The sequence below is a fragment of the Myotis yumanensis genome, unplaced genomic scaffold (assembly GCF_028538775.1).
Source record: "Myotis yumanensis isolate MYYU_CA2020_CCGP unplaced genomic scaffold, mMyoYum1.0.hap1 SCAF_8, whole genome shotgun sequence".
Lineage (NCBI taxonomy): Eukaryota > Metazoa > Chordata > Mammalia > Chiroptera > Vespertilionidae > Myotis > Myotis yumanensis.
Genome location: NW_027223759.1, coordinates 55,669,049 through 55,693,755, shown reverse-complemented (window position 1 = coordinate 55,693,755; position 24,707 = coordinate 55,669,049). Strand labels below are relative to the sequence as shown.

At 41.7% G+C, this 24,707-nt stretch overlaps 1 protein-coding gene across 2 annotated transcripts; it reads left to right on the top strand.

Moving 5' to 3' along the window:
- The first annotated feature begins 286 nt into the window (after nucleotides 1-286).
- DAPL1 (death associated protein like 1) lies at nucleotides 287-20,954 on the top strand. 2 transcript variants are annotated; one of them, XR_011472477.1, is made up of 5 exons: nucleotides 287-399; nucleotides 10,537-10,624; nucleotides 13,228-13,288; nucleotides 20,479-20,693; nucleotides 20,792-20,954. XR_011472477.1 is itself a non-coding variant. In XM_070423443.1 (4 exons), exons 1-4 carry the CDS (start codon nucleotides 342-344, stop codon nucleotides 20,593-20,595), a joined length of 324 nt encoding a protein of 107 aa, XP_070279544.1. In that variant the 5' UTR covers nucleotides 287-341; the 3' UTR covers nucleotides 20,596-20,719. The 2 variants fall into 2 exon arrangements, 1 of the variants encoding a protein (XP_070279544.1); XM_070423443.1 differs by lacking the exon at nucleotides 20,792-20,954 and having other exon boundaries at nucleotides 20,479-20,719.
- Nucleotides 20,955-24,707: the final 3,753 nt, after the last annotated feature.

Sequence of the window (24,707 nt, the reverse complement as noted above, 5' to 3'; positions counted from 1 at the left end):
ACTTGATGGATGAATAGTTGGAGAGAAAAAGTTTTCCATTGAACTTCGTCCTCTCGTCTTCCTTTTGTGAAAGAAAATAAGAGTCCCCTGGCCATCTACCCTGCCTGCTCAGAGGGAGGAAATAAGAAGAAGGTTTCCTTCTAGGAGAAAGCCTGCCACGGAGATGCAGATTCCCTGAGAGCAAGGTGACAAGCCCTGTTGCTGCTCAGCAACGCCCTGAAGGGGCCCCGCCCCCAGCCTGTATAAAGCCGGGGTGCGGTGGGGCAGCCACAGCTGTCAGGGCCTCTGGAGCACCGGCACCTGCACTGGCACTGGCACTGGCACTGGCACTGGCACGCGCTATGGCAGATGAAGTGCAAGTCCTGCCCTCCCCGCTGAAAGGGGGGCATCCGCCCGCAGGTAGGCTGCCCACTGCCCTCTGTCCTGCAGGTAGCAAGGGCCTCAGTGCTGCTGCCCTGCCATCTATGCCTGCAACAGAGGCGCCCAACAGAGCAGAGGTTCTCAGCCTGCCATTGTTGCTCTGACTTCATGCAGCTGACTTCCTCCTGTGCCTTTGATCTTTCTATGCTGTGTGTAAACCACCTGGGGATTTGTCAGGCCCCAGATCAATTAAAACCTGATTATATATGAGAGGACAAGGGATTGGGTGCTGGTGGGAAGAGATAGGTAGCAAGGTTGGCCCTTTCCTCCCTGGAAGATGATTTACTGCCATGGAAACCTCCCTAGAGGTTCCAGCTCTAAGACTCAGGCTCCCCGAGATACTGTACGACATCTGACTTCATAGCCCGGCAAACCAGCTTCCACAGCAAGGACAGCAACCTCCAGTCTCTCTCCCTCCTCAGGCACGTGAGCTGGGCGGTGGTGTCAGTGATGTATTTGCCTGTCAACAAGCTGAGGAGCACTTTCTAATAAGGACTCAAACACTGGAGGGGGCTGTCTGGAAACCGTAGCTATCAAGGTGCTTTGCAAAGCAGCCACAGTTCGTTCTCTCTCTCTCTCTCTCTCTCTCTCACCCCCGCCCCGCCCCTCTCCTTCCCTCCCTTCCATTTTAAATGTATGCTACTTATATCAACTCTCTGGAATATGGAAATTAGTTTTATTGTACTTAACCATATGTTCATCTAGATTGACTGAAGCATGTAGGCCTATTTTTAGCCAGTTTTATGTTCTTTCAACTGCCTGCCTCCTTTTATCCTTTCCCCATTTACAAGATTTACTTATTAGTCTAACTTGGCACCTCTAGGCCAAGGTTACTTCAGTCATCTTTGCTGCAGAGGAGGATGGCGGGTATAACCTCTGCCAAGCTGATACTCTGACACAGAGGTTCAGTGGTTTTCTGGGGAGCAGCCTGGCTGAGAGAGTCAGAATTTTCACTCGTTTCCAGTTCTGGGCTCCATGCCCTGCTCTCCTGTGGCAGATGCCTGACACTTTATATTTCATTGGATTTAGCAGTGTTTAACACTGTCTATATTTAAAGTTAATGTTGCTGCCTAATGGTCAGGAACGATAAATGCTAATTATTAGAAGAGAAGTCATCACACAGATAATGACCCACCCCCCCCAAAAAAAGAGATACTATTCTCTTCTCACCATTTCCACCCCAATCCTTCATAAAACAGTTAAGCTAAAACCTGATTTACTAAATTACATTCATGCACAAAGGACGCAGAGATAAACCTAACCAAAGGAGCGTTCGAATGAAGCCACCAAGAACTTTCTGTCCTCACCACTAATGACTGCTAATTACTCTGTGTACATAGCACACCAGGAATCCATCAAGCATGTCAGATGCCTCTGGCATGACAATTAATTATTACGAACTGTGACACTACAGATAAGAGGTTTGGGGTAATTAGAATGGAGATGAAGGCAGACTTTTGCCTCCCCACTGAGAGCCGGGGAACAAAGAAGCCTCCTCCTTCATCTGGTCTCACTACATAGGTTAAGTCCAAACCGGTTTGCGATGGTGCACAATTTTATTTAGGGAACAACAATAATTCATCACCAGAATTGCATCAGATCTTCCCCTGATTCTTAATAAGCAATTTACAGGTCCCGGAAAGTGGGAAGCGGGCATGATATGATGGGAAGAATTTGACGAGGCCTTCGGAATTGGACAGACATGGGTTTAAACCCTGCGTTCACTCCACATCTCTGAGCATCAGTTTTCTCGCCTCTAAAACAGGGTGTAATAACTAATGTGGATGTTATAAGGTTGTTATGATGATGAAAGGCAATCACCTCTGCAAGGTACCCAGCACATGAATGTTAATCCCCATCAAATGCAGGCCTCGTAAAACGCATAGCCATCAGAAGAAATTACCCTCCCCAATCGCAAGTCATCGGGTGTCTGAGGGCTGCTGCATTAGACGCTATTGCAGTGGGCAGAACAGAGGAAAATGCATAGAAAATATACACGTGCCCGCCCCATCGCAGTTAAAAATGAAACCACTGGAAAGTCAGCCGGCGGTAACTTTCCCACCTGCATGTCGAGTGCTTAGCAGTTTCTCTTTCATGTATATTAATATAATATATTGCACCTCCATTAGCCGTGGCTATAAATTTATGCTGTGACACAGGACTACATTAAACATGAGCTGGCCTGGGCCCTAGTAAGCTTAGCTTTGGATTTTCTGCTTTTTGATTTGCCTCACTCTCAGTTTTATAAGAACCTCATCACAATGAACAGCCAAAAATGTGTGCGTAGAAGGTGATCAAGGAAGCCAAGTACATACATAATGAATTAGAAAGAGCAGGAGTTCATGAGTTTTTCTGTATATTCCCTGCACTTTTTAATTCAGTTTAAGTCAAGTGAATCAGAGCCATCAGAGAGGACACCACGGAATCCCCAGAGAGAATCTGTTTTCTGGCTCATTAAAGAGAGAACGGCCCGGCCGGTGTGGCTCAGTGGTTGAGTGTCATCTATGAACCAGGAGGTCACGGTTCAATTCCCAGTCAGGGCACATGCCTGGATTGTAGGCTCGATCCCCTGTATGGGGCGTGTAAGAGGCAGCCGATCAATGATTCTCTCATCATTGATGTTTCTATTTCTCTCCCTATCCCTTCCTCTCTGAAATCAATAAAAATATATTTAAAAAGAGAGAGAGAGAACGAAGTTTGGGGATTAGATCCCCAAATGTGAAACTAATGCAGAAAGTGGGGGGGGGGGGGGGGGGGGAACCATAGGGCCAGCACCATTAACAAAAAATAAGGGCAGAGGCTTAATTCTCTCAACTTCAGTCAGCTCAGGTCAACTTACGGGGTTTGGTCTGTGAGGTTTGAGAGAGACGTTGGAAGACCCACTTTCTCAGGCATCACGGGGACAGGGTTTGATGACCGCAAGGACAAGAACAACCACATCCACCCCACACTGACTGTGCTCCTGGCGCTGCACAGAACCTCCTAGACAGGGCAACACCCCTGCAGACAGACAACGAACCATCATACTCTTCCACAGAGGAGCAAACTGAAGTCAGTGAGGTTGTGCGACTTGTCCGAGGCTGCACGCCTGGAGGGCAGTGAGGCTGAGGTTTGGGAATAAAGTGGAGCCCATGCCATGTGCTCTCATTCTAAAGCCCTCTCTCCTTGATCCCTGCCTTCTTCGGATGGGCATCTTCTAGGTGTTGATTGGCAGCTTAAAATTTGCTGAAAAATCAAATGTAAGTGCAAAGGAAGCATTTTGCAAGCATCTAACCTTTGAATTAAGATCTTCACATAAAAATTCTAAGTCACTAGGCAGAGTTTGCACAAATCTTTGTGGTGGTCAGTTTTTTCACATGCCTTTTCAACCAGTTAGTGAAGGAAAAAAGCTTAATTTTTCTGGCAGGCTTTTCTTTCTTTATCTTGACTGCCTTTTATGAAAAACTGTGCAAAATGTCTGGGAGATCTTAACTGCAAAAGTATTATGTAGCATTCTAAACTCAAGGGTCTATTTCTGGCACTGTAAACTACAAAAGAAGCCACAAATGAAACAAAGTTTCATTTTCCCCACATATATTTTGTTTTCTAATGAAACTATCCAAAAGAGTGTCTCTCTCTCTTTAAAAAAAAAACTTTTTATTGATTAAGGTATTACAAATGTGTCTTTATCCCCCCCAGTCTTGCCCTTACCCTCAGTGTCTCTCTCTTTTACATGTTTTCTCTCTCCAGTTTATTATGCTTATTGAAAGCACCTAAAGTTTTACCCTATGTATTCATATTCAAAGGCCTGTTAAAATGTTAAATCAGTTCACATTTCACTTCACCCCATTCCAGTTCATCCTTCTATTAATGTTCAAAAGGCAATATAGTCCCAAACACAGAATTATGAAAATGTTTGAACTAATTTAGTTACAGTGAGACTCTGAAGAGGTCCCATGAGTCAGACCTATCTGCCATAAGCAAAATGGGCAAGACTTGACTGGGTTGGGTTGTAGATGTTTATTTACAACTCGAGGCCTGGTGCAGAAAATTTGTGCACCAGGGGGTCCCTCAGCCCAGCCTGCACCCTCTCGCAGTCCAGGAGCCTCGGGGGATGTCCGACTGACCTGCTTCCCCCAGTCAGACATCCTTAGTGTTGCTGAGGAGGCTTCTGCCTGAGCGGTGCTCCCCCTGCATTGAGCGTCTGCCCCCTGGTGGTCAGTGTGCATCATAGCGACCGGTCGTTCCATAGTTCAGTCAATTTGCATATCAGCCTTTTATTATGTAGGATGGCTTGCTAGATCCCAGGAGACCAGGATAAGCGTGCTCCCAGCAGTGCTTTGAAGATGACCCTCCCACAAACTGGTTCCAGCTGGTCCAGTCGCCTCAATGTAGAGAGAGCCTTAATCTGTGTATACCTCCTTGTATCCACTATAGTGTGGGAATATTATCTTCTGCTTTTTTCTGCTGTACATGGCTGACCAAGTGGGATTACCTACCAGAATAAGTTTAATATGAGAACTGTGCTCTGGACATTCAAGCTGTGGTTCACTTCTTGAAATCACTCATTTAAAGCCCATAGCCCTACACCAGAGAGGATTCAAAGACTCCTGCATTGAAGTAGAAATCTTCTGGGGGATGTTTAATTTACCCTATAATGTCTCTATTTATTGTTCTTAAGAATGAAGAACTCCCATGTTTGCATTTTTTTTATAATTTCTTTGATATTTGTTTTTCTGTTAAGAGCTTTATATTCTTCTGGAAGGGAGGAAAGTGATAAGTTTTCTTTTGTAAATAGGTGGGAAGCGTTAGAATTATAGTAAGGACTTCATAATAAGGATCATCTACTTAAACTTCTACCAAATTCACCTAAGTCCTCCTCAGATATTCATGGCAGTAGACTTCTTTCCTTTAACACACTGAGGGGCAAAGGACATACGAGGCACGCTACCTCACTCTGAATAACACAAACTGCAATGTGTAGCCAGAAGAGCTTTCTGGAATTTCCATTCTTTGGTCTCATTCTCTCCTCTGGAAAAACATAAAATAAATACAAATAATAATAACTACACATTATTCTGTACCTACCATGTACCAGGTGCTTATGTCACTTCTATTCTCTAGGACAACCTGAACAATCAGTATTATTCCCTTTTAAGGATGCAGAAACTGAGCCTCAGAGCGGTTTAGCATCTTGCTCAAGGTCACAGAGTTCCGGAAGTGTAGAGCTCTTTGACCCCATATAACATTTCCTCACCAAGAAACCTTTCCTCGTCCCACATGACAACCCCTTGGATCTTTGAAGATGCCCCTGAGCTCCGAGTCGTTGCTCTTTCAGAAGTGATCTCTCCCAGTTCCCTACGGCCTCCTGTGACCTGCTCCCTTCTCCACTCTGGTCACTCTCCTCAGACAGTCTCTGGTTTGTCAGTGTCCTTTCAATTGAGTGGCACAAAACTCAGCATTCTAAAGTTCACATTTTTAATTGTTGTTTATTTAACAATAACAATTTGCGTTAGACTGCATCTAACATTCCAGAATTCTAGTGAGAAGCTTTTATAATCAATTAAAAAAACCAAGTTGGTGATTGAAAATGACCAAATAGAGTTTATTCCATGAATGCAAGAATGGTTTCACATAAAATATTTATTCATATAATTAATATAATTAACAATAAGCAGAAAAATCATGTCTGTTTGTGCTAAAAAGGCATTTGATAAAATTCAATATGTATTTGTAATTTTTAAGTGCAATGAAACAGTACTAGAAGGATATTTCCTTAACATGATGAAATAATATATTTATGAAAATATATGTACTTACTTCTCATGTATATAACCTTCTAAGTGCACATTATGCTTAATAGAAAAACACTGAAAGCAATTCTTTAAAAATTAAGGTGACAAAGATGTCCACTATCATCACTATTAAACATTATTTTGGAGGAACTAATAAAATTCTTTTTATGTTAATCATTTTTAAACCTGGAAAACCCAAGAATCAATTTAAAACTATTATAAACAATAAGAGAATTTAATGAGATTTAGATATAAAAATCAATAAGAGTAATATAAGAACAACAGTCTGTTAGAGTTATAACAGAAGACTAAACCTCATTTATAATAGCAACAGAAACAACAAAGATAAAATGCTTAGGGAATAAATCTAATAATAAAGGTGTGAGATTATGTGAACAAGTTGCTGAGGAACTCAAAGGAAGATATAAACAATAAAAAAGCATACCATATTTTTAACAGAGAGCTACCAGGAATATAAAGATACAAAGTTTTCCTTTTTAAAAATCTATAAATTTAAAGCAAGTTCTTTAAAAATAATACCAACAGGATTTTTTATAGGAAATTAACAAACTGGTTCTAAAGTTCATATGGAAAAATAAATAAGAATAGCTAGTAAAATTTTACAAAGGAAGTTTAACACAGGAGGACTAACTCTGTCAGATATTAAAATATAATACAATAATTTAAATAGAGTTATAATGGCATATGAATAGACAGAGAGATTAATGGAACAGAATAGAAGTCCAGAAATAGCCACTGTAATATGTGTGTATGCATATATACACATGTATGTATATATGCATGTATATATGTATACACATGTAATGTACACACGTGTGTATATATGTATACACATGTAATATATACACACATATACATGAGTACTTAGTATATGATAAAGATGGCATTTCAAATTAATAGCTAAAAGATGGATATTTTAATATTATTAGGATAATCTAAACAAATCTATTATGCCTCCACATGACTTACACAAAATACATTCTAGAAGGGTCAAGGATTTAAATATACCACCAAAGACTGATTATGCAAAATGAAACCATAAGAGTTCTAGAAGAAAATACGGAATAATATTAATAAAACATCACAGTGGGGAATTCCTTAATGATACAAAACCCATAAGAGGTTAACAAAAACAGAAAATTACTGACTGCAAAAACATCAACAATAAGGCAGTAACTGGCAAAATATTTTATATTTGTGATACATCTCATAGATAAACAGCTCCTATCCTATATAATAAAAGCCTAATATGCTAAGTGTCTGGTCGTCTGGTCGTCCGTTCAAACAATCTAAGCGTAATATGCTAATGATATGCTAAGGCCACTCAACCGCTCGCTATGACATGCACTGACCAGCAGAGGGCAGATGCTCCGATGGGTAGGTTAGCTTGCTGCTGGGCTCCAGCTGATCAGGACTGAGTGAGATGGGCCAGACATTCTCTGGAGCCCTCCCGTGGTCCCTCCCTAGCTGTCCAACCTCCCATGTTCCTCCCTGGCCCAAATTTTGCACCAGTGGGGTCCCTCAGCCTGGCCTGCGCCCTCTGGCAATCCAGGACCCCTGGGGGGATGTTGGAGAGAGCTGGTTTTGGCCAGATCCCGCAGCCAGGCCAAGGGATCCCACTAGTGCACAAATTTGTGCACCGGGCCTCTAGTGAATCAATAAAAGCATTAGGAAAAAGAATTTTAACAGTTCATAAAAAGAAAATATAAATGGCTTTTAATCACAGAAACAAACTCAACCTTTAATAAAATATAAGAAATGCAAATAAAACAATGAGATACCATTTTTTAAAAATTTTATTGATTGACAAAATCAAATGTTTTCTAGCTCACATGGTTGCAAGGGACTTGGGGAGATAATTGCTAACATTGTGACTGGTGTGATTGTAAACTAGTGCAAGTTCTGTGAAGGGCAATTTGGCAAGATTTAACCAAATTCCAAATGTATATTCTTGAGAACTAACAAGATCACTTGTAGGAATTTATCCCATGGATATACTTGCACTTATGCAAAATTCTGTATATATGAAAGGATATTCATTGCAGCATTGTTTGTAATAGCAATGGATTAGAAACATTTGAAATGTCTTAACATTTGGGAATTGGCTAAGTAAACACAGAATGTTCATATAATGAAATGTTAAAGATGCTAAAAAGAAAGGTACATTTCTATATGTGTATTGAAATAGAACTTATTAAAACATGTAATTGAAGAAATATATAAACAGATAAGGTACAGACCAATGTGTATCTTATGCTACCATCTATACTAATAAAAGCCTAGGTGGCCCTCGCGCCCTCACGTCATCACAACATGGCCACCATAAGATGGCCGCCCCCATGTCATCACAAGATGGCTGCCACAGGATGGCTGCCCCCACATTGTCACAAGATGGCCACCCCCACATTATCACAAGATGGCCGGCAGGGAAGGGCAGTTGGGGGCCATCGGGCCAGCAGGGAAACAGTTAGGGAGTGATCAGGCTGGCAGGCAGAAGTGGTTAGGGGCAATCAGGCAGGCAGGCGGACAAGTGGTTAGGAGCCAGCAGTCCTGGATTATGAGTTGGACATCCCCCAAGGGGTCCCAGATTGGAGAGGGTGCAGGCTGGGTTGAGGGACAGCCTCCCCCCCTCCCCCCCAGTGCACGAATTTTGTGCACTGGGCCTCTAGTTTAAAAAATAATAGCATGTAAGTAGACATATAGAATACTTATGGATGAATACATGGGAAACTTATAACATAGCAGCATCTAGGGAGATGAACCAGGGGGCTGGGAAATAATGGTAGGAGGGAGACTGCAGACCTTTTCATGCTTTTTGAATTGTTTGCTTTATGTATGTATTAGAATCAAAGCAATAAACTAAGTAATCATTTTAAAAGAACAACAACTAAGTCAATTCACAAAGGCATGGAGAAACAATTTTCCTTATTTTTCACTTTATTGGAGCTAGTTTTAGAAAACTGTCCATTTGACATTCCCATAAAAAGAATTAATAGGTTCAAACGAATCAATGTCCATTTAGCTTTTTCTCATTTGAGCTTGTCAGATTTCAGATGTGCAAATTTCCTGGGAACAGGAAAAAGTATTTGCTTTGACTTGCATTCTGAAATGGGTCATTCCTTTAAAAAGTTGATTTCATCTGACATTGCTAAACACTTGAACTGCTGTTAGGTCATCTGTAGCCTGATTAACACTAATTGATCTATTGAATGGCAGGATTACTAATGCATTTTATTTGCTCACTACAATATCTGAGCTTGGCCAACATCCCAGGTTCGGGGTCTGAGATGATAGGTGGGTATATGGTGGGATCAGAAGTATCTCTGTTGAATTAAATGCCTGTTATCGCCACCGCCCTCACTTTTGGCTCATTCTCAGAATCTGACTTTTGAAAGCTTTGGTTGAAAAAAAAAATGCAAGCCTTGCACAAACTTTAATCTTGTGGGAGAATAGGAGGGTCACATTGTAATTGTCAATTGCTATCATGAAGAGTGTAATTGGTTTGATAACAAGAAAAAATGTTTTTCAGTGAAATGCCTAAGGGAGTATGTTGTTATTCATCTCCCCAAATGGAAGATGTACCTGCTGCCTTTGAAAGCTCAGTTCCCCTCCCTGAACATAAACAAGCAGACCTCAGCAGTTCTTCTTCTCCCCACCTTGTTTGCACGAAACATCTTTTTTCTTATCTTTATGCAGTTTCAGGGTAACTTTTTTATTACGTTGTTTTAGATGAAAGTTTAGATCTTTAAAAAATAAGTTCTAACCTGGCTGGTATGGCTCAGTGGTTGAGCATCGACCTATGAACCAGGAGGTCACGGTTTGATTCAGGTCAGGACACATACCCAGGTTTAGTGCTCAATCCCCAATAAGGGGCGTGAAGGAGGCAGCCGATCAATGATTCTCTTTCATCATTGATGTTTCTATCTCTCCCTCTCCCTTCCTCTGAAATCAATAAAAATATATATTTTTTTTAAAATATATTTTATTGATTTTTTACAGAGAGGAAGGGAGAGAGATAGAGAGTTAGAAACATCGATGAGAGAGAAACATCGACCAGCTGCCTCCCGCACATCTCCCACTGGGGATGTGCCCGCAACCCAGGTACATGCCCTTGACCAGAATCGAACCCGGGACCCTTGAGTCCGCAGGCAGACGCTCTATCCACTGAGCCAAACCGGTCTTGGCAATATTTTTTAAAATAAACTAAAAAATAAGTTCTAAATTTTTTTTGCCAATTCTAAACTTATACCTTGAATAACAAAGCATGCCTTCTCTTGCTGTTCTAACCCTGACTCCCATATTGATGTTTATTTGTTTATAGTAAAAGCTGGAGGGAAGCGAATTTCAAAAAAACAAGAAATTGGCGTCTTGGAGAGACACACCAGAAAAACAGGATCTGAGAAAACAAGGTAGGGGACTGCTTGATTTCCTTTCCTGTGTCACCTCGAGGAGTTTTCAGTGACTCTTCTTTCAGAAGTCAGAGGCCTCCCAGTCCCCCTAGGCCAATGGTTCTCAACCTTCCTAATGCCGAGACCCTTTAATACAGTTCCTCATGTTGTGGTGACCCCCAATCATAAAATTATTTTCGTTGCTACTTCATAACTGTAATTTTGCTACTGTTATGAATCGTAAATATCTGATATGCAGGATGTATTTTCATTGTTACAAATTGAACATAATTAAAGCATAGTGATTAATCAAAAAAAAATATGTAATTATATATGTGTTTTTCCGATGGTCTTAGGCGACCCCTGTGAAAGGGTCGTTCGACCCCCAAAGGGGTCGAGACCCACAGGTTGAGAACCGCTGCCCTAGGCTTTTGCTGAGCAGGGTTACAGACAGCCGCCAAGGTGGGGTGTGGTGGGGGTCAGGATCAGTGGTGATGCAGACTGGAGGTGAAAAGTCACTACCTTCTGGAGGACTCTTTCTGAGCCCTCATCACTAACCCCACCCATTCATTCCCCCGCTCACTGAGTCCAGCCCAGCTGTCTTGTACTTAAATGACACAATCCTAAATGCATTCAAACCTGACGCACATCCCTTTATCCTATTTTCACATTAGCCTTTAAAATAGTGTCCCTAAGCTGCCCTATTTTCATAGTATGCTTTCTGCTGAAGCAAATCTCCTGAATTAAAAATAAATGCTTTTTAGTTGTTGTTTTGAATTCATCACTCAATTATTTAGAAACTATTAATGGCTGCTATATTTGGCATAGCAGGAGGGCCTATAGATACTGAGGCTGGTTTCTCCCTGCCCCTTCCACCATAACCTTGACACACTGCACTATTCCCAGAGCTAAGCAGAAAGCTGTGGCTGGAGCAGACACACAAATGGCCCAGTCACTCCATGCCTTAGTTAAGGGAAACATGTGGAACTGGCTTCGCCAAGAAGTGTAATGACAGTGCTTCAGAGACTATTTCAAGGTGGTTTCCATAGGCGAGTATTTGAAAGGAGTTGATTAGATGCTCAAGGTACCTCCTTAAGAGTTAAAATGGCCACAGTCTCAGAAGGAGAATACGGAGGGAAATGGACTATAGACTTTCTCTGCCTCTTTCATGTAACACATTTTTAGATCATTTTAAAGTTCCCTTTCTGATTTCTGTGGAGGAGATTGTTTGGGGATCTTTTCTACATTAAAATAAAATACTCACTAGCCCCTTTAGCAGTGTTTGCTTCTCCCGATACCAGAAAATAATCATCACATAAGGAAAGCGACGCTGTGAGTCCTCACTAGTGACCCGCTTGGAGACCAGCTCCTAGAACAGAGAGAGTCCTCTGTGCATGATAACACACGGTTGTTGAATCGCAAGCTGATTGATTTGGAAAATGTGCTCTGTTACTAAGACCTGACTTAAGCATAAGCCCTGTTTATGTAACACACCTGGGCCAGGGGCTCAGCAACTAGAGTCATAGCTTGGAAATGACCTTCTAGTTGGCAGCCAGTGGGCAAGCCCTATTTCTCTGCACCTCAGAAGCAAGGGGACTTACTGTTAATTCCAACGTCAGCTGAACAGAGAAGGAAGAGGAGTTGCCTAGAGAGTAATAAAGTGGTGATTGGACCCCTCTTTTAAAAATGCAGTTTTTTTTATAATAGTCATTAAAAGATGGGAATTGGACTACTACAGAACTTAAACAGCAAGAAATCAACCTCCCTCCCTATTTGTCAGGGATAGATATGAGTAGGTAGGACCTAAAGCTTGTAGAACTTGGGTGCCATTTTTAAAAGATAATAAAGGAAGCTACCAATGTGAAATGGCCAGGGCCCTCCCTGTGCAGGGAGCGGCGGTGCAGCTGCAGTTTCACCAGCTCCACCATCCGTTCGCCCCTGCCCTCACCTCTGCTCCAGGAGTGTGTGCACGGGATGGGAGTGCCTCGTCTTCATGGACAAACAGTCCCCTTACATCTTCTTGGAGAATAGCTTTTGAAAAAATAGACCCTGGAAAATAACTTTCTAGGCATCATCAATCTATGTCTGTTTCCTAATAACGTGCACCAACCAACACAAACCATCCAGAAAAAGAAACTATGTTGAGCGCAGAGTTTCCATCAAGAAATTGTACTGCAGGCTCGTCCCTGATTGAAACCCTCCTACAAAATAACTTGACCTCGGAGGAAGCCAGACACAATAGAGCGTATGCCTTATCATTCATGTTATGAAGTTCACAAGCCGTCAAAACGAATCCATGGGGCTATAAGTCAGGGAGTGGTTATCCTTAGGGGCAGCTGGTTAGACTAGTGTGTTAAGTATCTGAATATGTGCTAAGCCGTGTACTGATAATAGGTGCATGTTTCTGCGTATGTCATATACTCCAATGAAAAGTTCAAAAATGAAAGTAATAATAAGTTGGCCTATAAGGCTTGTCACGTGGGAGGCAGGACTGTTTGTCTTTCAGATGTAACCAAGCAGAGTGACACTTCAAGGCCAAGTAGACCCGCTTGTGTATAAATCATTGAACCTCTTCAGTGGGAAAGTTTTCAGGTCCCATATGAAGTTTCTTTTCATCTTTTCAGTGCTATTGTGAATGTTGCCAAAATACAGACGATGGATGCCCTGAATGACACACTGGAGAAGGTAAGCTGTGGGTGAGATGCATCATGGGATACTCCCAGACAGTACTCCCCCAACCATCAGTCTGCGTGGATGAAAGAGCCCGTGACCACTGAGGTGTTTTCCAGCTCGGAGGATCAATGTCCTTTTGAAAGAATCTGCTCTCGGTCCCAAGAGCACAGAGAGGTCTTGGTGAGAAAAATTGTTTCTCCCAAATTCCTAGTGTCCATTCAATAAATCATCTCAAAAATAAGATAGAAAATAAAGCACGAATCATGACACCAAATTGGCAGGACTTTACTTTGCCATCCCAAATATTTCTCAGACACATTGGCATGGTTTTACAAAAAGGCAGCCTGTGTACTGGGAATCCTACATTTTTGCCCTTGCTCCCGACCACTGCATTCCGGTAAGGCAGTATTTGACTGGAGGCGAGTGCGGGTGGTGGAGGATTGCACAGTTTCAGGCCAGAGGAAGGCTGGGCACTGGCTGGCTTTTTCCAGAAAAGTCTGTTCAAATAGGTGGTTGACCACTGCTGTTGTTATTTCTATATCATGAATTTCTTCTAAGTAGCTCAACAAACTAAGAAGACTTACCAGAAAGACGGTGGTTTGGTTTTGTATTCAAGCGTTTTTCAACTACGTAGGTGAGCTGAGTGAGAGTCTTTCTTATTTCTGGAGGACAGATACATTGCATGTAAGGCAAGAAAGAGCCACTCTTTCAGCTGCTCCCACATTTGTTAAAGGGGCAGGACTGGGCATCCTTTATAGAAGGAAGACTTGTCGTTACTGCCAACATTAGGGATTCGAAAAAGATGAGCGCAGAAACTGTGTACTAGGCCTCTGGCTCCCCATCTGGCACTAGCTCTTCCACTTACCAGCTGTATGACCTTGAGCAGGTTACTTATTATGTGCCTCAGATTTCTTGTTTATAAAATGGAGATAAGAAAGAAAATACACTTCATAGTTTCATTGTGTGGAATAAATGAGTTCACACAGGTTAGCTCTTAGAGTGGTGCCTGGCACAGTCACCTGTTTGTACTCTGCTCCGGGGAGTAGCATGGTTTCATGGCAGAGATAAAAAGGTACATCTGAAGTCCCTGGGATGTTATGAGGCAGAGAATACAAGACAAGATCTCGATTATACAGTACACGATAGCCACAGAGCCTTCTCATGTGGGGGGCTTGGTTCTCCCATAACATAGATTTGAGGTGAGGTCACAAGTGCCTCTTTGCCTTGCTGGCTTTACAGGAAGGGCAGGGGTGGAGGATGCCCTGCCAGGGCAACACCAGCTGCCCGCTCCTTGTCTCGCCTTTCCTTGCCCCTGCCCACTAAACACCTCTTCCTCGGGGGCAAGAGGATGCCCAGTTGTTGGTGAAACCGGATGGCACATTCCTCGAGAATATATGTTGACCCAAAATGAAATGTTTAAGGACAGTGGTCAGTAAAGGTTTACGCTGTGTGTAAGTATGATGCAAGGGTTCATATTGTTTTTTCATAGACCTATATGCATATGTTTGTGACATAGAAGGGTTCTTCCACTTTCAGTTAAAATACCAATTCTCCATTCCAAAGATAAAAAGGAGAGTCAAGTAACAACAACAGTGATAATTGTGTTCGGAAAAATAAGACAATAGTGAGATGGTGTACTGTTAGAAATATGTTTAACAGCCACTATCCATGTAAAAAGAAAGACTTTAACACGTAGCTCAGTGTTTACTGGGGTGGGAATGTGGTCAACACTGTATAGATTACTGGCTAAAACAGGCTCTGGCATCAGACATCAGATGTCTGGGTCTTATGCCAGCTCTGTCACTCACTAGCTGTGTGTCCTTGGGCAAGTTTCTTCACTCTCTGTGCCTCTGTTTCCTCATCTGTAAATGGAAATGTGATTAATAGTGTCCATGTCAAAGTGATATTGTGAGAATACAAGGACGTTATATAACCCGTGCAAAGTACTGAGCACAGAGCCAGACACACCCAGCCCTCAGTATTAGCTTCTAGTCCCAGGCAGCTATCCTACAGGGCGCCACTTGGATTCCTGGGCAAAGGATAAGAGGCCAGAAAATCAAGTCCCAAGATTGCCATAGTGACTGTCTTGAATATGGGAGTTAGTGGGATCCACATATTTCCTTACAGCTAAGAAAAATCCTCCCTGAATCCATAATTCAACCTGATGTGTAATAGGATTTCATAATAAAGGTCAACTGGGGTAAAAAGACCAATGCCTTTTAAAAGATAGATCTGCTGCAATCAGTGGTTGTCAGTAGCTTCGTTGAGAGGAGGGGTTGACCACAAAGAGATAGGAGGGAGTTTTTTTGAGGTGGGGGAATGATGGAATGGTTCTATATTTTGAGTGTGATGATAGTCACAGACTGTATGTACTCATAAAACTGTGCACTGAAAAGGAGTATATTTTATTATAGAAAAATTCTACCTTGATTTTTTTTGTTAGTCCTCACATGAGGATATTTTTCCATTGATTTTTAGAGAGAGTGGGAAGGAGAGAGGGATGAGGGGGGCGAGAGAAAGAGAGAGAGAAACATTGATGTGAAAGAGACACATTGATTGGTTGCATCCCACACATGCCCTGTCCAGGGCTGGGGATCGAACATGAAACCCAGATAAGTGCCCTTGACGGGAAATCAAACCCATGACCCTTCAGTGCATTGGCCAACATTCTAACTACTGAGTTACACCGGCCAGGGCTATACCTTAATTTTTTTAAAATAAATATGTATCAACTATATGCCTTATACCAAAAAATTGTAAGACATAAAATCATAGAGATAAAGATATTGGCATCTGCTGATAAATTTTCACCTGTATTACAATGATCCCTTCTGCAAAATATATTGTCGCAAAGTCCTAACAATATGCAATTGGTCAGAAGAAATACCTGCATTTATTTACATTCATTCATGCCCTCTGCTACAATTCTGTCTAGTTCCAAGAACCCATCTTAATTCTCAGATCAGTTTAAGAACTTAGAGTCTAAGGCTGTAAAAGTACAGCCTGACTCATAGGATCTCAACAACCATTCAATCATGGCAGGACATTTCTTTCCATATGCTATTTATCTCAGGATCCCTACTTCAAAACCAGCCGAGGGTTTAAGATTTGGGAGATTGAAAATCTGTACAAATCTAAGTGGAATTTCCCCTCCCACTGTCTTCCCCACTCCTCCCTTCACACAGACCTCTGTCCCCACTACCTCTCCCCTTCCCTCCCCACCTCTCCAGCCCTGGATAATAACCGAATTCCTGTTGCCCAGTGACAGACCACATAACATGGTATTCCTGGCAGAAGAAGGAGTTATGTAAGCTTGAAAACTCTAGGCTAAAAAGCAGAAAGACCTGGTCTTAGACCAAATTCCACCTACTCCTTAGAGATTGTTTAACCTTTTAGAAGTCCCATAGCTGCTCTGAGATTTATGTTTGCTCATTTACTTAATTTTTTTTTAAGGCAGGGATTCAGAGAGAATGGTACTGCCAAGTATATTCCTTCTCTGGATGGTTATGGAAGTTAAACTTGGCATTAGTTGTGAAGCTTCTCAACATGAAAGTATCCAGTTAAAACATCAGAACAGGGTTGCGTTATGGTGTGGAGGGGGGTGGAATGTTGAAGCCCAGTTAAAGTTGGGGCCACTTTTCAAGTTGCCAGATGCATCATCCACACCAAAGTGAGTGAGATGGATGAGCAATGGGGTCCTGGGGGAGAGGAGACGATTAAAGGCATCTGCAGACCTAGAAAGGCTTCTCTGTTCCATGGGTGAACATCGCCGTAGGAGTAGCCTTGAATTTCATTGACTCAAACCGAATGTTTTGTTTTAAGCACTTTACTTAACGGGGTGTGGAAATCTAAGTGCCACGTTGGAAGTTAACAACCAGGAAAGATGAATGGAAGAGCAGCCCGTCTGCAATACTACCTACCTTCAGGCTCTAAAACAAAACCTGCCTCTGATTTCCCTGCATCTGGAATTTCTTTCACAGCTCCAATCCTAAGGACTTCTAACAGACTTCTTTTGCTTTTTCTCTGAAACCAAAAATGTAGGTTCTGAGGTCACAGCTACCCAAGATGAAGGCAAATTCTCAATGTGGGTGTTTCTACTGATCTGCTGTTTAAGTTCAGTGCGTTGGCCCTTCTGTGATGGCACCACGGCAGGACAGAGTCCTCACACCTATGCCAGCCTTGAATTCTCTCTCTTGTGGGGTTACCCTAGATTCTCTTACCCTCATGAATCAGACAGGAAACACTTTTCATTCTACAAACCCGGTCAGTTTACAGAAATGAATGATGAAGAATCCCAAGCTTCCCTATGTGAAGACGCCAGTCTGAAGTCACAGCGAGCTGTCGGCTGCACTCTGTGAAGCTATCCCTACTTATTTCTAGTTCAGAATTGAAAATAAAATCTTTCTATCTCCACTGATATAGAACCTAAACCTCAGAATTAGGACATTGCAGGGTTGACTGTTTTATTTACAGTTTCCATTCTAGCGGAAGACTCTTTATAGATGCTGTACCCACAACTCCCCAAGTCCTTCTACATTAGGATGTCCCTGATGGAGCGGTGGGTATCAGGGACAGCGAACCTGACTCTCTTGTTGTATTGACAGGGTGTGGCAACAGTAGATTTACAGTTGTTCGTATGGAAAAATAATACAATAATTAATAAATAACAATACAAGAATAAACTGTTTCATGTACTCACAACTGTGAACCTACTTTTGCCCCACCCTGTATAAGAGGTGCTAGAAAAGCCTGTACTGCCCCCTGCCCCAAAGCCTGTACATTTGTAATTTAATAATTATGGGCAGTTTCGCTAAGACTATTATCTTTGCTAGAATTAATTTCCACTTCCTTCTCAATCCTATTGATTTTTTTTCCTCCTAAACTTTCCCAAACCAGATATAGGTGGCCAGTGAGCTCCAGAGGCAGTCTCTCCCTCATTCTGACATGGGGAGTCCCCTCCTGAGACCAGTTTAGCAGAGCTTTTAGAACCTCAGTTAAACACCTTGGTTAAAATGTGACCCCTAACCCTGTGCATTACTGATAAGAATGGAAAATGGTGCCATCCCCATCCACTATGGACAATGGTTGTTGCTAGCAGCTAGGGAAGGAAGGAATGAGGATTTATTGCTCAAGGAGTACACAGTTTCAGTTTGGTATAATGAAAATTTCTGGAGATGGATGTAGTGACGGTTGCACAACAATGTACTAGTAAATGTATTTAGTGCTACTAAACTATACACTTAAAAATGGTCAGAATTTTATGTTAGGTGTATTTTACATAGAAAAATGTAAGCCCTAAATTGTGGAAATAACTCTGGAGATGAATTAGTGCCACGTTAAGCAAGAAGTGTGTTCCAGCAAATTCTCCCCTTTCCCACCTCCACCCATCATCACTCTTGCGCCTTAAAAACAACAATCAACATTGTGGCTTCCTCTCCTCAGTCTCAACTTGTCATCGTGGGCCATCTCACCTTGGCTAATTGCCCAGGTTTCTGTTATATCATAATTACTTGTTCATTTCCTTTCTCACCACCCCCCACCCCTTCACCGTACATTTACATTTGACTTGAAGTAACTTGCCAGGTTGTTCTTCCTACCTGTAATCTCTTGAATGTGATTTAGCGCTAACCTGAAGTAATCCATCTGTTTTAGTTGACGCTAAAGACCCACAGTCTGGAAGAAAATTACTGACGTCAGTGACCTCTTAAGTTTCCTTCTGGTTCTAATGTTTAAAGAAAAACAAAACAGCACTCTGCCTTTACCACCCTATAAAATGCATGTCATGTGGCTGGATGATAACTGGTCTGACCAAAATAAACTCTTCGGTGCTTTTTTAAAAAGATTTTTCTTCCTTTCTGCTAGAATGCCAGCATAAACCATCCTCGGGTCTAATTATTATAAATGAAAATTATTAGAAAAATACTGATAGGCAAAATAAAGAAAAAGACTAGGAATTGCCCATAATTCTACCCCTCAGAGATAACCATTGTTAACACTTCAGGTTATATTCCTCCAGTGTGTTTAATTTTTTAAGACCAAGAATAAAGGACTTTCTAGTGTCAAGTTTCACATGAAAGGGAATGCTGTGTGCCCAGAGCTCAGGGACATTTGAGAAGAGATACAAGGCACCTATGTTTTCCCGGCTTAGGAGAGTCCAAACAAACCATAAACAATGTGATGTTGGGGTCATGAACAGTTTATCTCCCCTTTTAGTTAATTTGAGTGTCAAGGCAGGGGCATCTCCGTTCAATGGTGATTAAGTTAAATTCCTAGTGAGCTGAGGCATCCCCTTTTTTGCTTGCTAGGGAAGGTATCCTTAGGTGCCTTTATGTTTGTATCAATGGCTTGAAAACAAAGACCCAGAGTAGACCCAAGAGGTCACTGGGTTCGAATTTCCCTCCTAGGAAAATTATGTCTGAAGCCCTTGCAGCATTGTGCATCCTTTTGATTTTAAGCCATCCTTGATGTAAATTTCATAAGGTCTTTCAGTTCCATATGAAATTTATCTTATTGTCAAATAGCCTCAGTCTGTGTTAACTTAAATCTACTTAAGCCTGTTTCTTCATACATGTCTTCTGTGGAGGTGACTAATGAGAACTTTGGTACCTGAAGCTAGTAAGTCATTCCTCAGCTTTCTTTTCTTTCTCAGGCTGTTTAGATTGAACCATATGAAACAGCCAATATTACACCATTTTTTTTACCTATTAAAATAGAAGTTTTACATGTTTCATTCTAATAAATAATCCTAACTCTAACTTCTTACAGAGGATCTGTATTTCTGATCTTTTGACAAGTCTTCAGGACTTTCTCAAATGTTCCCGTAGCCTTCTTAGAATATAGTGATTCATATATGCATATTGGTGCCAAAATAATTGCTAATATTAGAAGACTGATGCAGAAATAATGAACCATTTATACTTGTAAAAATGTCACTTCAAAACACAGGCATATGTATTATGTACATTATTTTAATATACTATCTGTTATAGTTTTACAAATTAGAAATAAACAAGTGAGGGAAACCCCAAGTGAACACACTATGGACCCAGAGCTGGAAGTGGTATGGAAAAAAAGAATACTATCAAAGAAGTAAACAAAATTGTGAAATTTCCATGACCAATTGTATTGCTTTCTACTACTTTAATACTTCATGGTCAAAAAGATCCAATATGCTTAATTTTTTCTTTCCTTCTCACATTTAGCTCAGCCATAAATTTCCAGCAATAGTGCACACGGCACATCAAAAACCCAGACCTGCTCTGGAGAAGGTCACTCCAATGAGAAGGATCTACATTATTCAACAGCCTCGAAAATGTTAAGCTGGGACATAAAACACAGCCATCTGCCCAACTGCCTCCAACATCTGACAGCTTAGCACAAGGACCAAAACTTCCCTTAGGCTTGGTGCACTTGCTTGGTAAATAAAACAGCCTTTGTATCTTCTCTTTGGATGTTAGATAATAAAGCATCCAAAATTGTGAATGTAATGCATTCTTGGGCCTCATTTTGGTCCAGGACAAGATCGCATTGATAGTTACAGAAGAATTCGGATGAGTAAGTGGAGAATCCAGAAGACTTGACTCTTCCACTCTACCTCCTTGGACAAGCTCTCCTATCCTTGATGCTGACTCTGAGCAGTTCCACCCACAATGAGTTCCCTAAGGCAAAGGCTGAAGAAGTGTACACTGAGCTTTGCGAAGACCAATATTCTGTGCAAACATCAGGAGTTATTCTTCGTGTGTTTGTCTCAAGACGCTCAAGTTTTCACTTGAGGTGAAATGTCTTTCTGTTTCACACATAAATACATGGGTTAGTGGGGGTGGGGGGGATGAAAAAATTAGTTTATTACAAACGTATTCTCTTCTGCGAAGCAATCAAGGGTGGGAAGTTGAACTATAGTTTCAATAGGAGATTTGATCAGAGTCTCCCAGAAGGTTCATGCTCTAAAAAGAAATGGATTATGATGCTGCAGGGTATTGTGGTTGGGGTATAGAAGTTGATTTTAATTGGAGGTGGGGGTAAGAGGGAAAGTATTGCCACAGCAAAACCAGCTGTAGCTCTCCTAACTTCTGAGAGAGAGAGAGAGAGAGAGAGAGAGAGAGAGAGAGAGAGAGAGAGAGAGAACTCCATATATTTACATCAAATAGCCAAGGGCATCCTCAAGGGTTTCTACAAAGATTAGCTGCCACTCACAGTCCCACCATTCTAAACCTCTAATTAATACTGCTATCCATGATTCAGCACTTCTCTTTACCCAAGGACAGGGTCAGCACTCTAGTCCATTATTTTACAGGTTGACAACCCTTGGAGTATGACCTGGTGCCAAGCCTGTTTCTGATTCCTGGAAATCCAAAGCACCTGGCTAATGCCCAATGGTCATAATGATGCATCCCACCTCCTCCCTTGTGTTGTTTGGATCTTTTTCAGAAATAAGAGAGTTGTTTGAGACAATATCAAGCCTCAGTCAGTGCCAGCATGAATCAATAAGACAGTCCTAACCACCTCCCACTTTTGCTTATCTCAGTTCCAAGTCTTCTTGGACTGTGGTCAGGAATATTCCAGAATGGTAAGTGTTGCAAGGCAAATACCAGTAAATGCAAAGAAGTTCAAAGTCAGCCACCACTTCCCCACAGTAGCAAAGTATAAGCCTGACGGTGGATGCTAGCTGGACCACTGAACTGAGATTAGGTGACTGGGGTTCAGCTTCTGCCTCTTCCTAAGTTGTCAACCTTAAGCAAGCCACTCAACCTTTCTCATCCTTGTCAAACAAGCATAACAACATCTGACCTCCAGTTTAACCTGCCAGTGGCATACTGAGAGGACAAGAAGAAGACTACTCTTTAAATGGCTTACTGGGGTTTGCAATACGCCATTTAAAGAGTAGTGAGAGCAAGGTGGTACCAGGATGGCTGCTCTACAAGCTGACAGAACTATAGTAGTAGAACTATAAGAGATAGCATAAGCTGAGCCTAGAATAGGAAATTCAAGGGAAAGCTAAAGATTTGGCTAGACAGAAGCAGGAAGGAAACTGGGGAGGAAGATAAGGGGAATGGAAAGCAAAGGTGGCAGCACTGCTTCATTCCACTTTCCTAAGGGTAAGATTAGGCCAACCCCCCAAAGGAAGTAAAAAGAGAAGAAAGCACCCTTCCCTCTGTCAGAGATGGAAGATGTATTGTAGGGGAAGAGAGGCTGCTTGAAGAGAGCCTATGCAGTGGGGACCCCAGCATTAATTGAGGTCCACAACTGTAGTCATTTAAATCACCAAATCATGGACAGTAAGAAGTTGAGTGTGAACCTATATGAATGGAAACTGGAATTATCTTGGAGAATTTATCAGAAGAAAAAGGGATAGGCTAATAAGAGAACTTTCTGGTAACATGACCGCATATATAGAAAGCCAAAGGGGCCATTCCCTCTCTCTCCTGAGGAATAAGCCCTGCATGTGCCATGGCTCCACTCAATGAGAAGCCCCCTACGATGTGTTCACAGGCCCAGAAAAGCCATGGCATTGGGAGAGGGGATGGCAGTAGGGATATGGCTACAGATTCACTGGCAGATCTTCTTCTTCAGCTCATTTCATTTCAGTTTGAGAGACTATGCTAGGCACAGGGACACAAAGAGGAGTAAGACACTGTTCCTGCCCACCAGGAGCTCTTAGACTAACGGGAAGTAGGCATGCCAACAAATCAATACAGGAGAAAGTTTAGGAATGACTTGGTGGGTGGGTGGGTGGGTGGGGAACATACTGGGAAAGAGGGTCATGAAACCACCCAAGGTTCATGTAGAATCCAAAAAAAAGTGTTGGCCTTAGCAATCAATAACCCACATGCAGCTCTTAAAAAACATATTTTAATTAAGCTTTTAATGGAAATTTTAAAACACACACAACAGTTGACTGAAAAGTATACTGAACATGGAGGTGCCCATCACAGAGCTTCAAGAATGTGGACAACCTTGTTATATCTATGGTGTCCAGCCTCCCACCTCCTCTTTCTTGTTCCTCTCCCATCTGGATTACTTGAGAGCAAATACCAAACATCATAGAAACACTTCAGTAGGAGAGCTCCAAGAGATAAGCACTTCTGTGTGCACATTCTATCTCTATCTTTCAGTCTCTTTCTCTCTCTCTAAACTGAATTTTATAAATATTGTGGAGAAAAGGGGAGGACTTACGTAAACCATCCAAGAATCTTTCACCATATAAGGGAGACTGGCATTGCTATGCTAGCCACAAGAGCCACAAGACAAAACAACACAGCTCGCTCTCTTCTCTCTCTCTCTCTCTTTCTCTCTCTCTCTCACACACACAGCTGAGCCAGTAACACCACAGAAATGACTGCTTAGAAATTTGAGAAAGCAGGGGAGCTAGAAAATAAAGATGGCTTTCAGGTTGAATGAAAGAAAAAGTAAACAAAGTTATCGGAAGTAAACAAGAGGTACAGGAAGAATACGTTAGAGAAAACCAGCTTTTGCTGAGAAAACAGATATAGAGAATATTTAAAAATAGTTAGTTATGAAACCACTCAGAAAAAAAGTGGGGTTAAATAGGAACAAAAAGATAAATTAATGGCAGGAAAAAATAAAATTGATTTATTCAATTTATTCAACAAACATTTATCAGGTTCCTCCTGTGTGATGGGTTTTCTTTAGAAACCCAAGACCAAGGAGGATAGGGCTGGCATTTGGTGCATATTATGTTTTAATCTGAATGTCTAGATGTCAGCTAGATTTACCATCCCTTTCAAATAGGTAAGATAAGCTCAAACCACCATCCTCCCCTAGTGGATGTTCAAACGGCTCCTACAATCTCTGTGAATCTCCAAGAGGGTTACATTGTCATGGTCACCTCTGGTTTTCAACAAATTCGTTCATTAATTGTTGTCCCTGTGTCCCACCATTCTGATCTGGAGTTAAGATTCAGCCCTTTTCCATGATTTCCCCAAATGTCTACGCCACAGATTTTAGTAGAGAGTTTACAACTTACAATAGAATATTAGATATCCTTGTTTTTGTATGTATGTCCTTATTCCATTACTTCCCATTCCCCCGCAAACCAGGATTGTGTGCATCCCTGGCCATCACTCCTCTATTCCTCACACCATCTTGTTGGATGCTTTCCTCCTCCCACTCTCCCCTTCTCACTTTTCTCCACTCCTCTTCCTCCTAATATCTGTTCAATTCCAATTCAACAATTAGTATTTCTGGAGTTGTCTTGACTCCCAGAAAACCACATCTTCAGGGAGTCACCTTACCCCAAAATAGTCTCCCTGCATCTAACAAGTCAAACTTCAGCTGTCAGGATGTCAACATTTTCATCCAAATAGGATAGTATGCATGAATGATTAGTTGATTAATTAAAAAGAGAAAAGTGACAGAGAACCCAAACCAAGAAAAATGAGGAGCCAAAGGAAAAAAGAGAACTTTAGCTTGG

Excerpts from the sequence above, each read along its gene's own strand:
- DAPL1 (XM_070423443.1), top strand. The coding sequence starts at position 342 with ATGGCAGATGAAGTGCAAGTCCTGCCCTCCCCGCTGAAAGGGGGGCAT. Across the intron at positions 10,625-13,227 it reads ACAGGATCTGAGAAAACAAG|TGCTATTGTGAATGTTGCCA; the intron begins GTAGGGGACTGC and ends TCATCTTTTCAG. Across the intron at positions 13,289-20,478 it reads TGAATGACACACTGGAGAAG|CTCAGCCATAAATTTCCAGC; the intron begins GTAAGCTGTGGG and ends TCTCACATTTAG.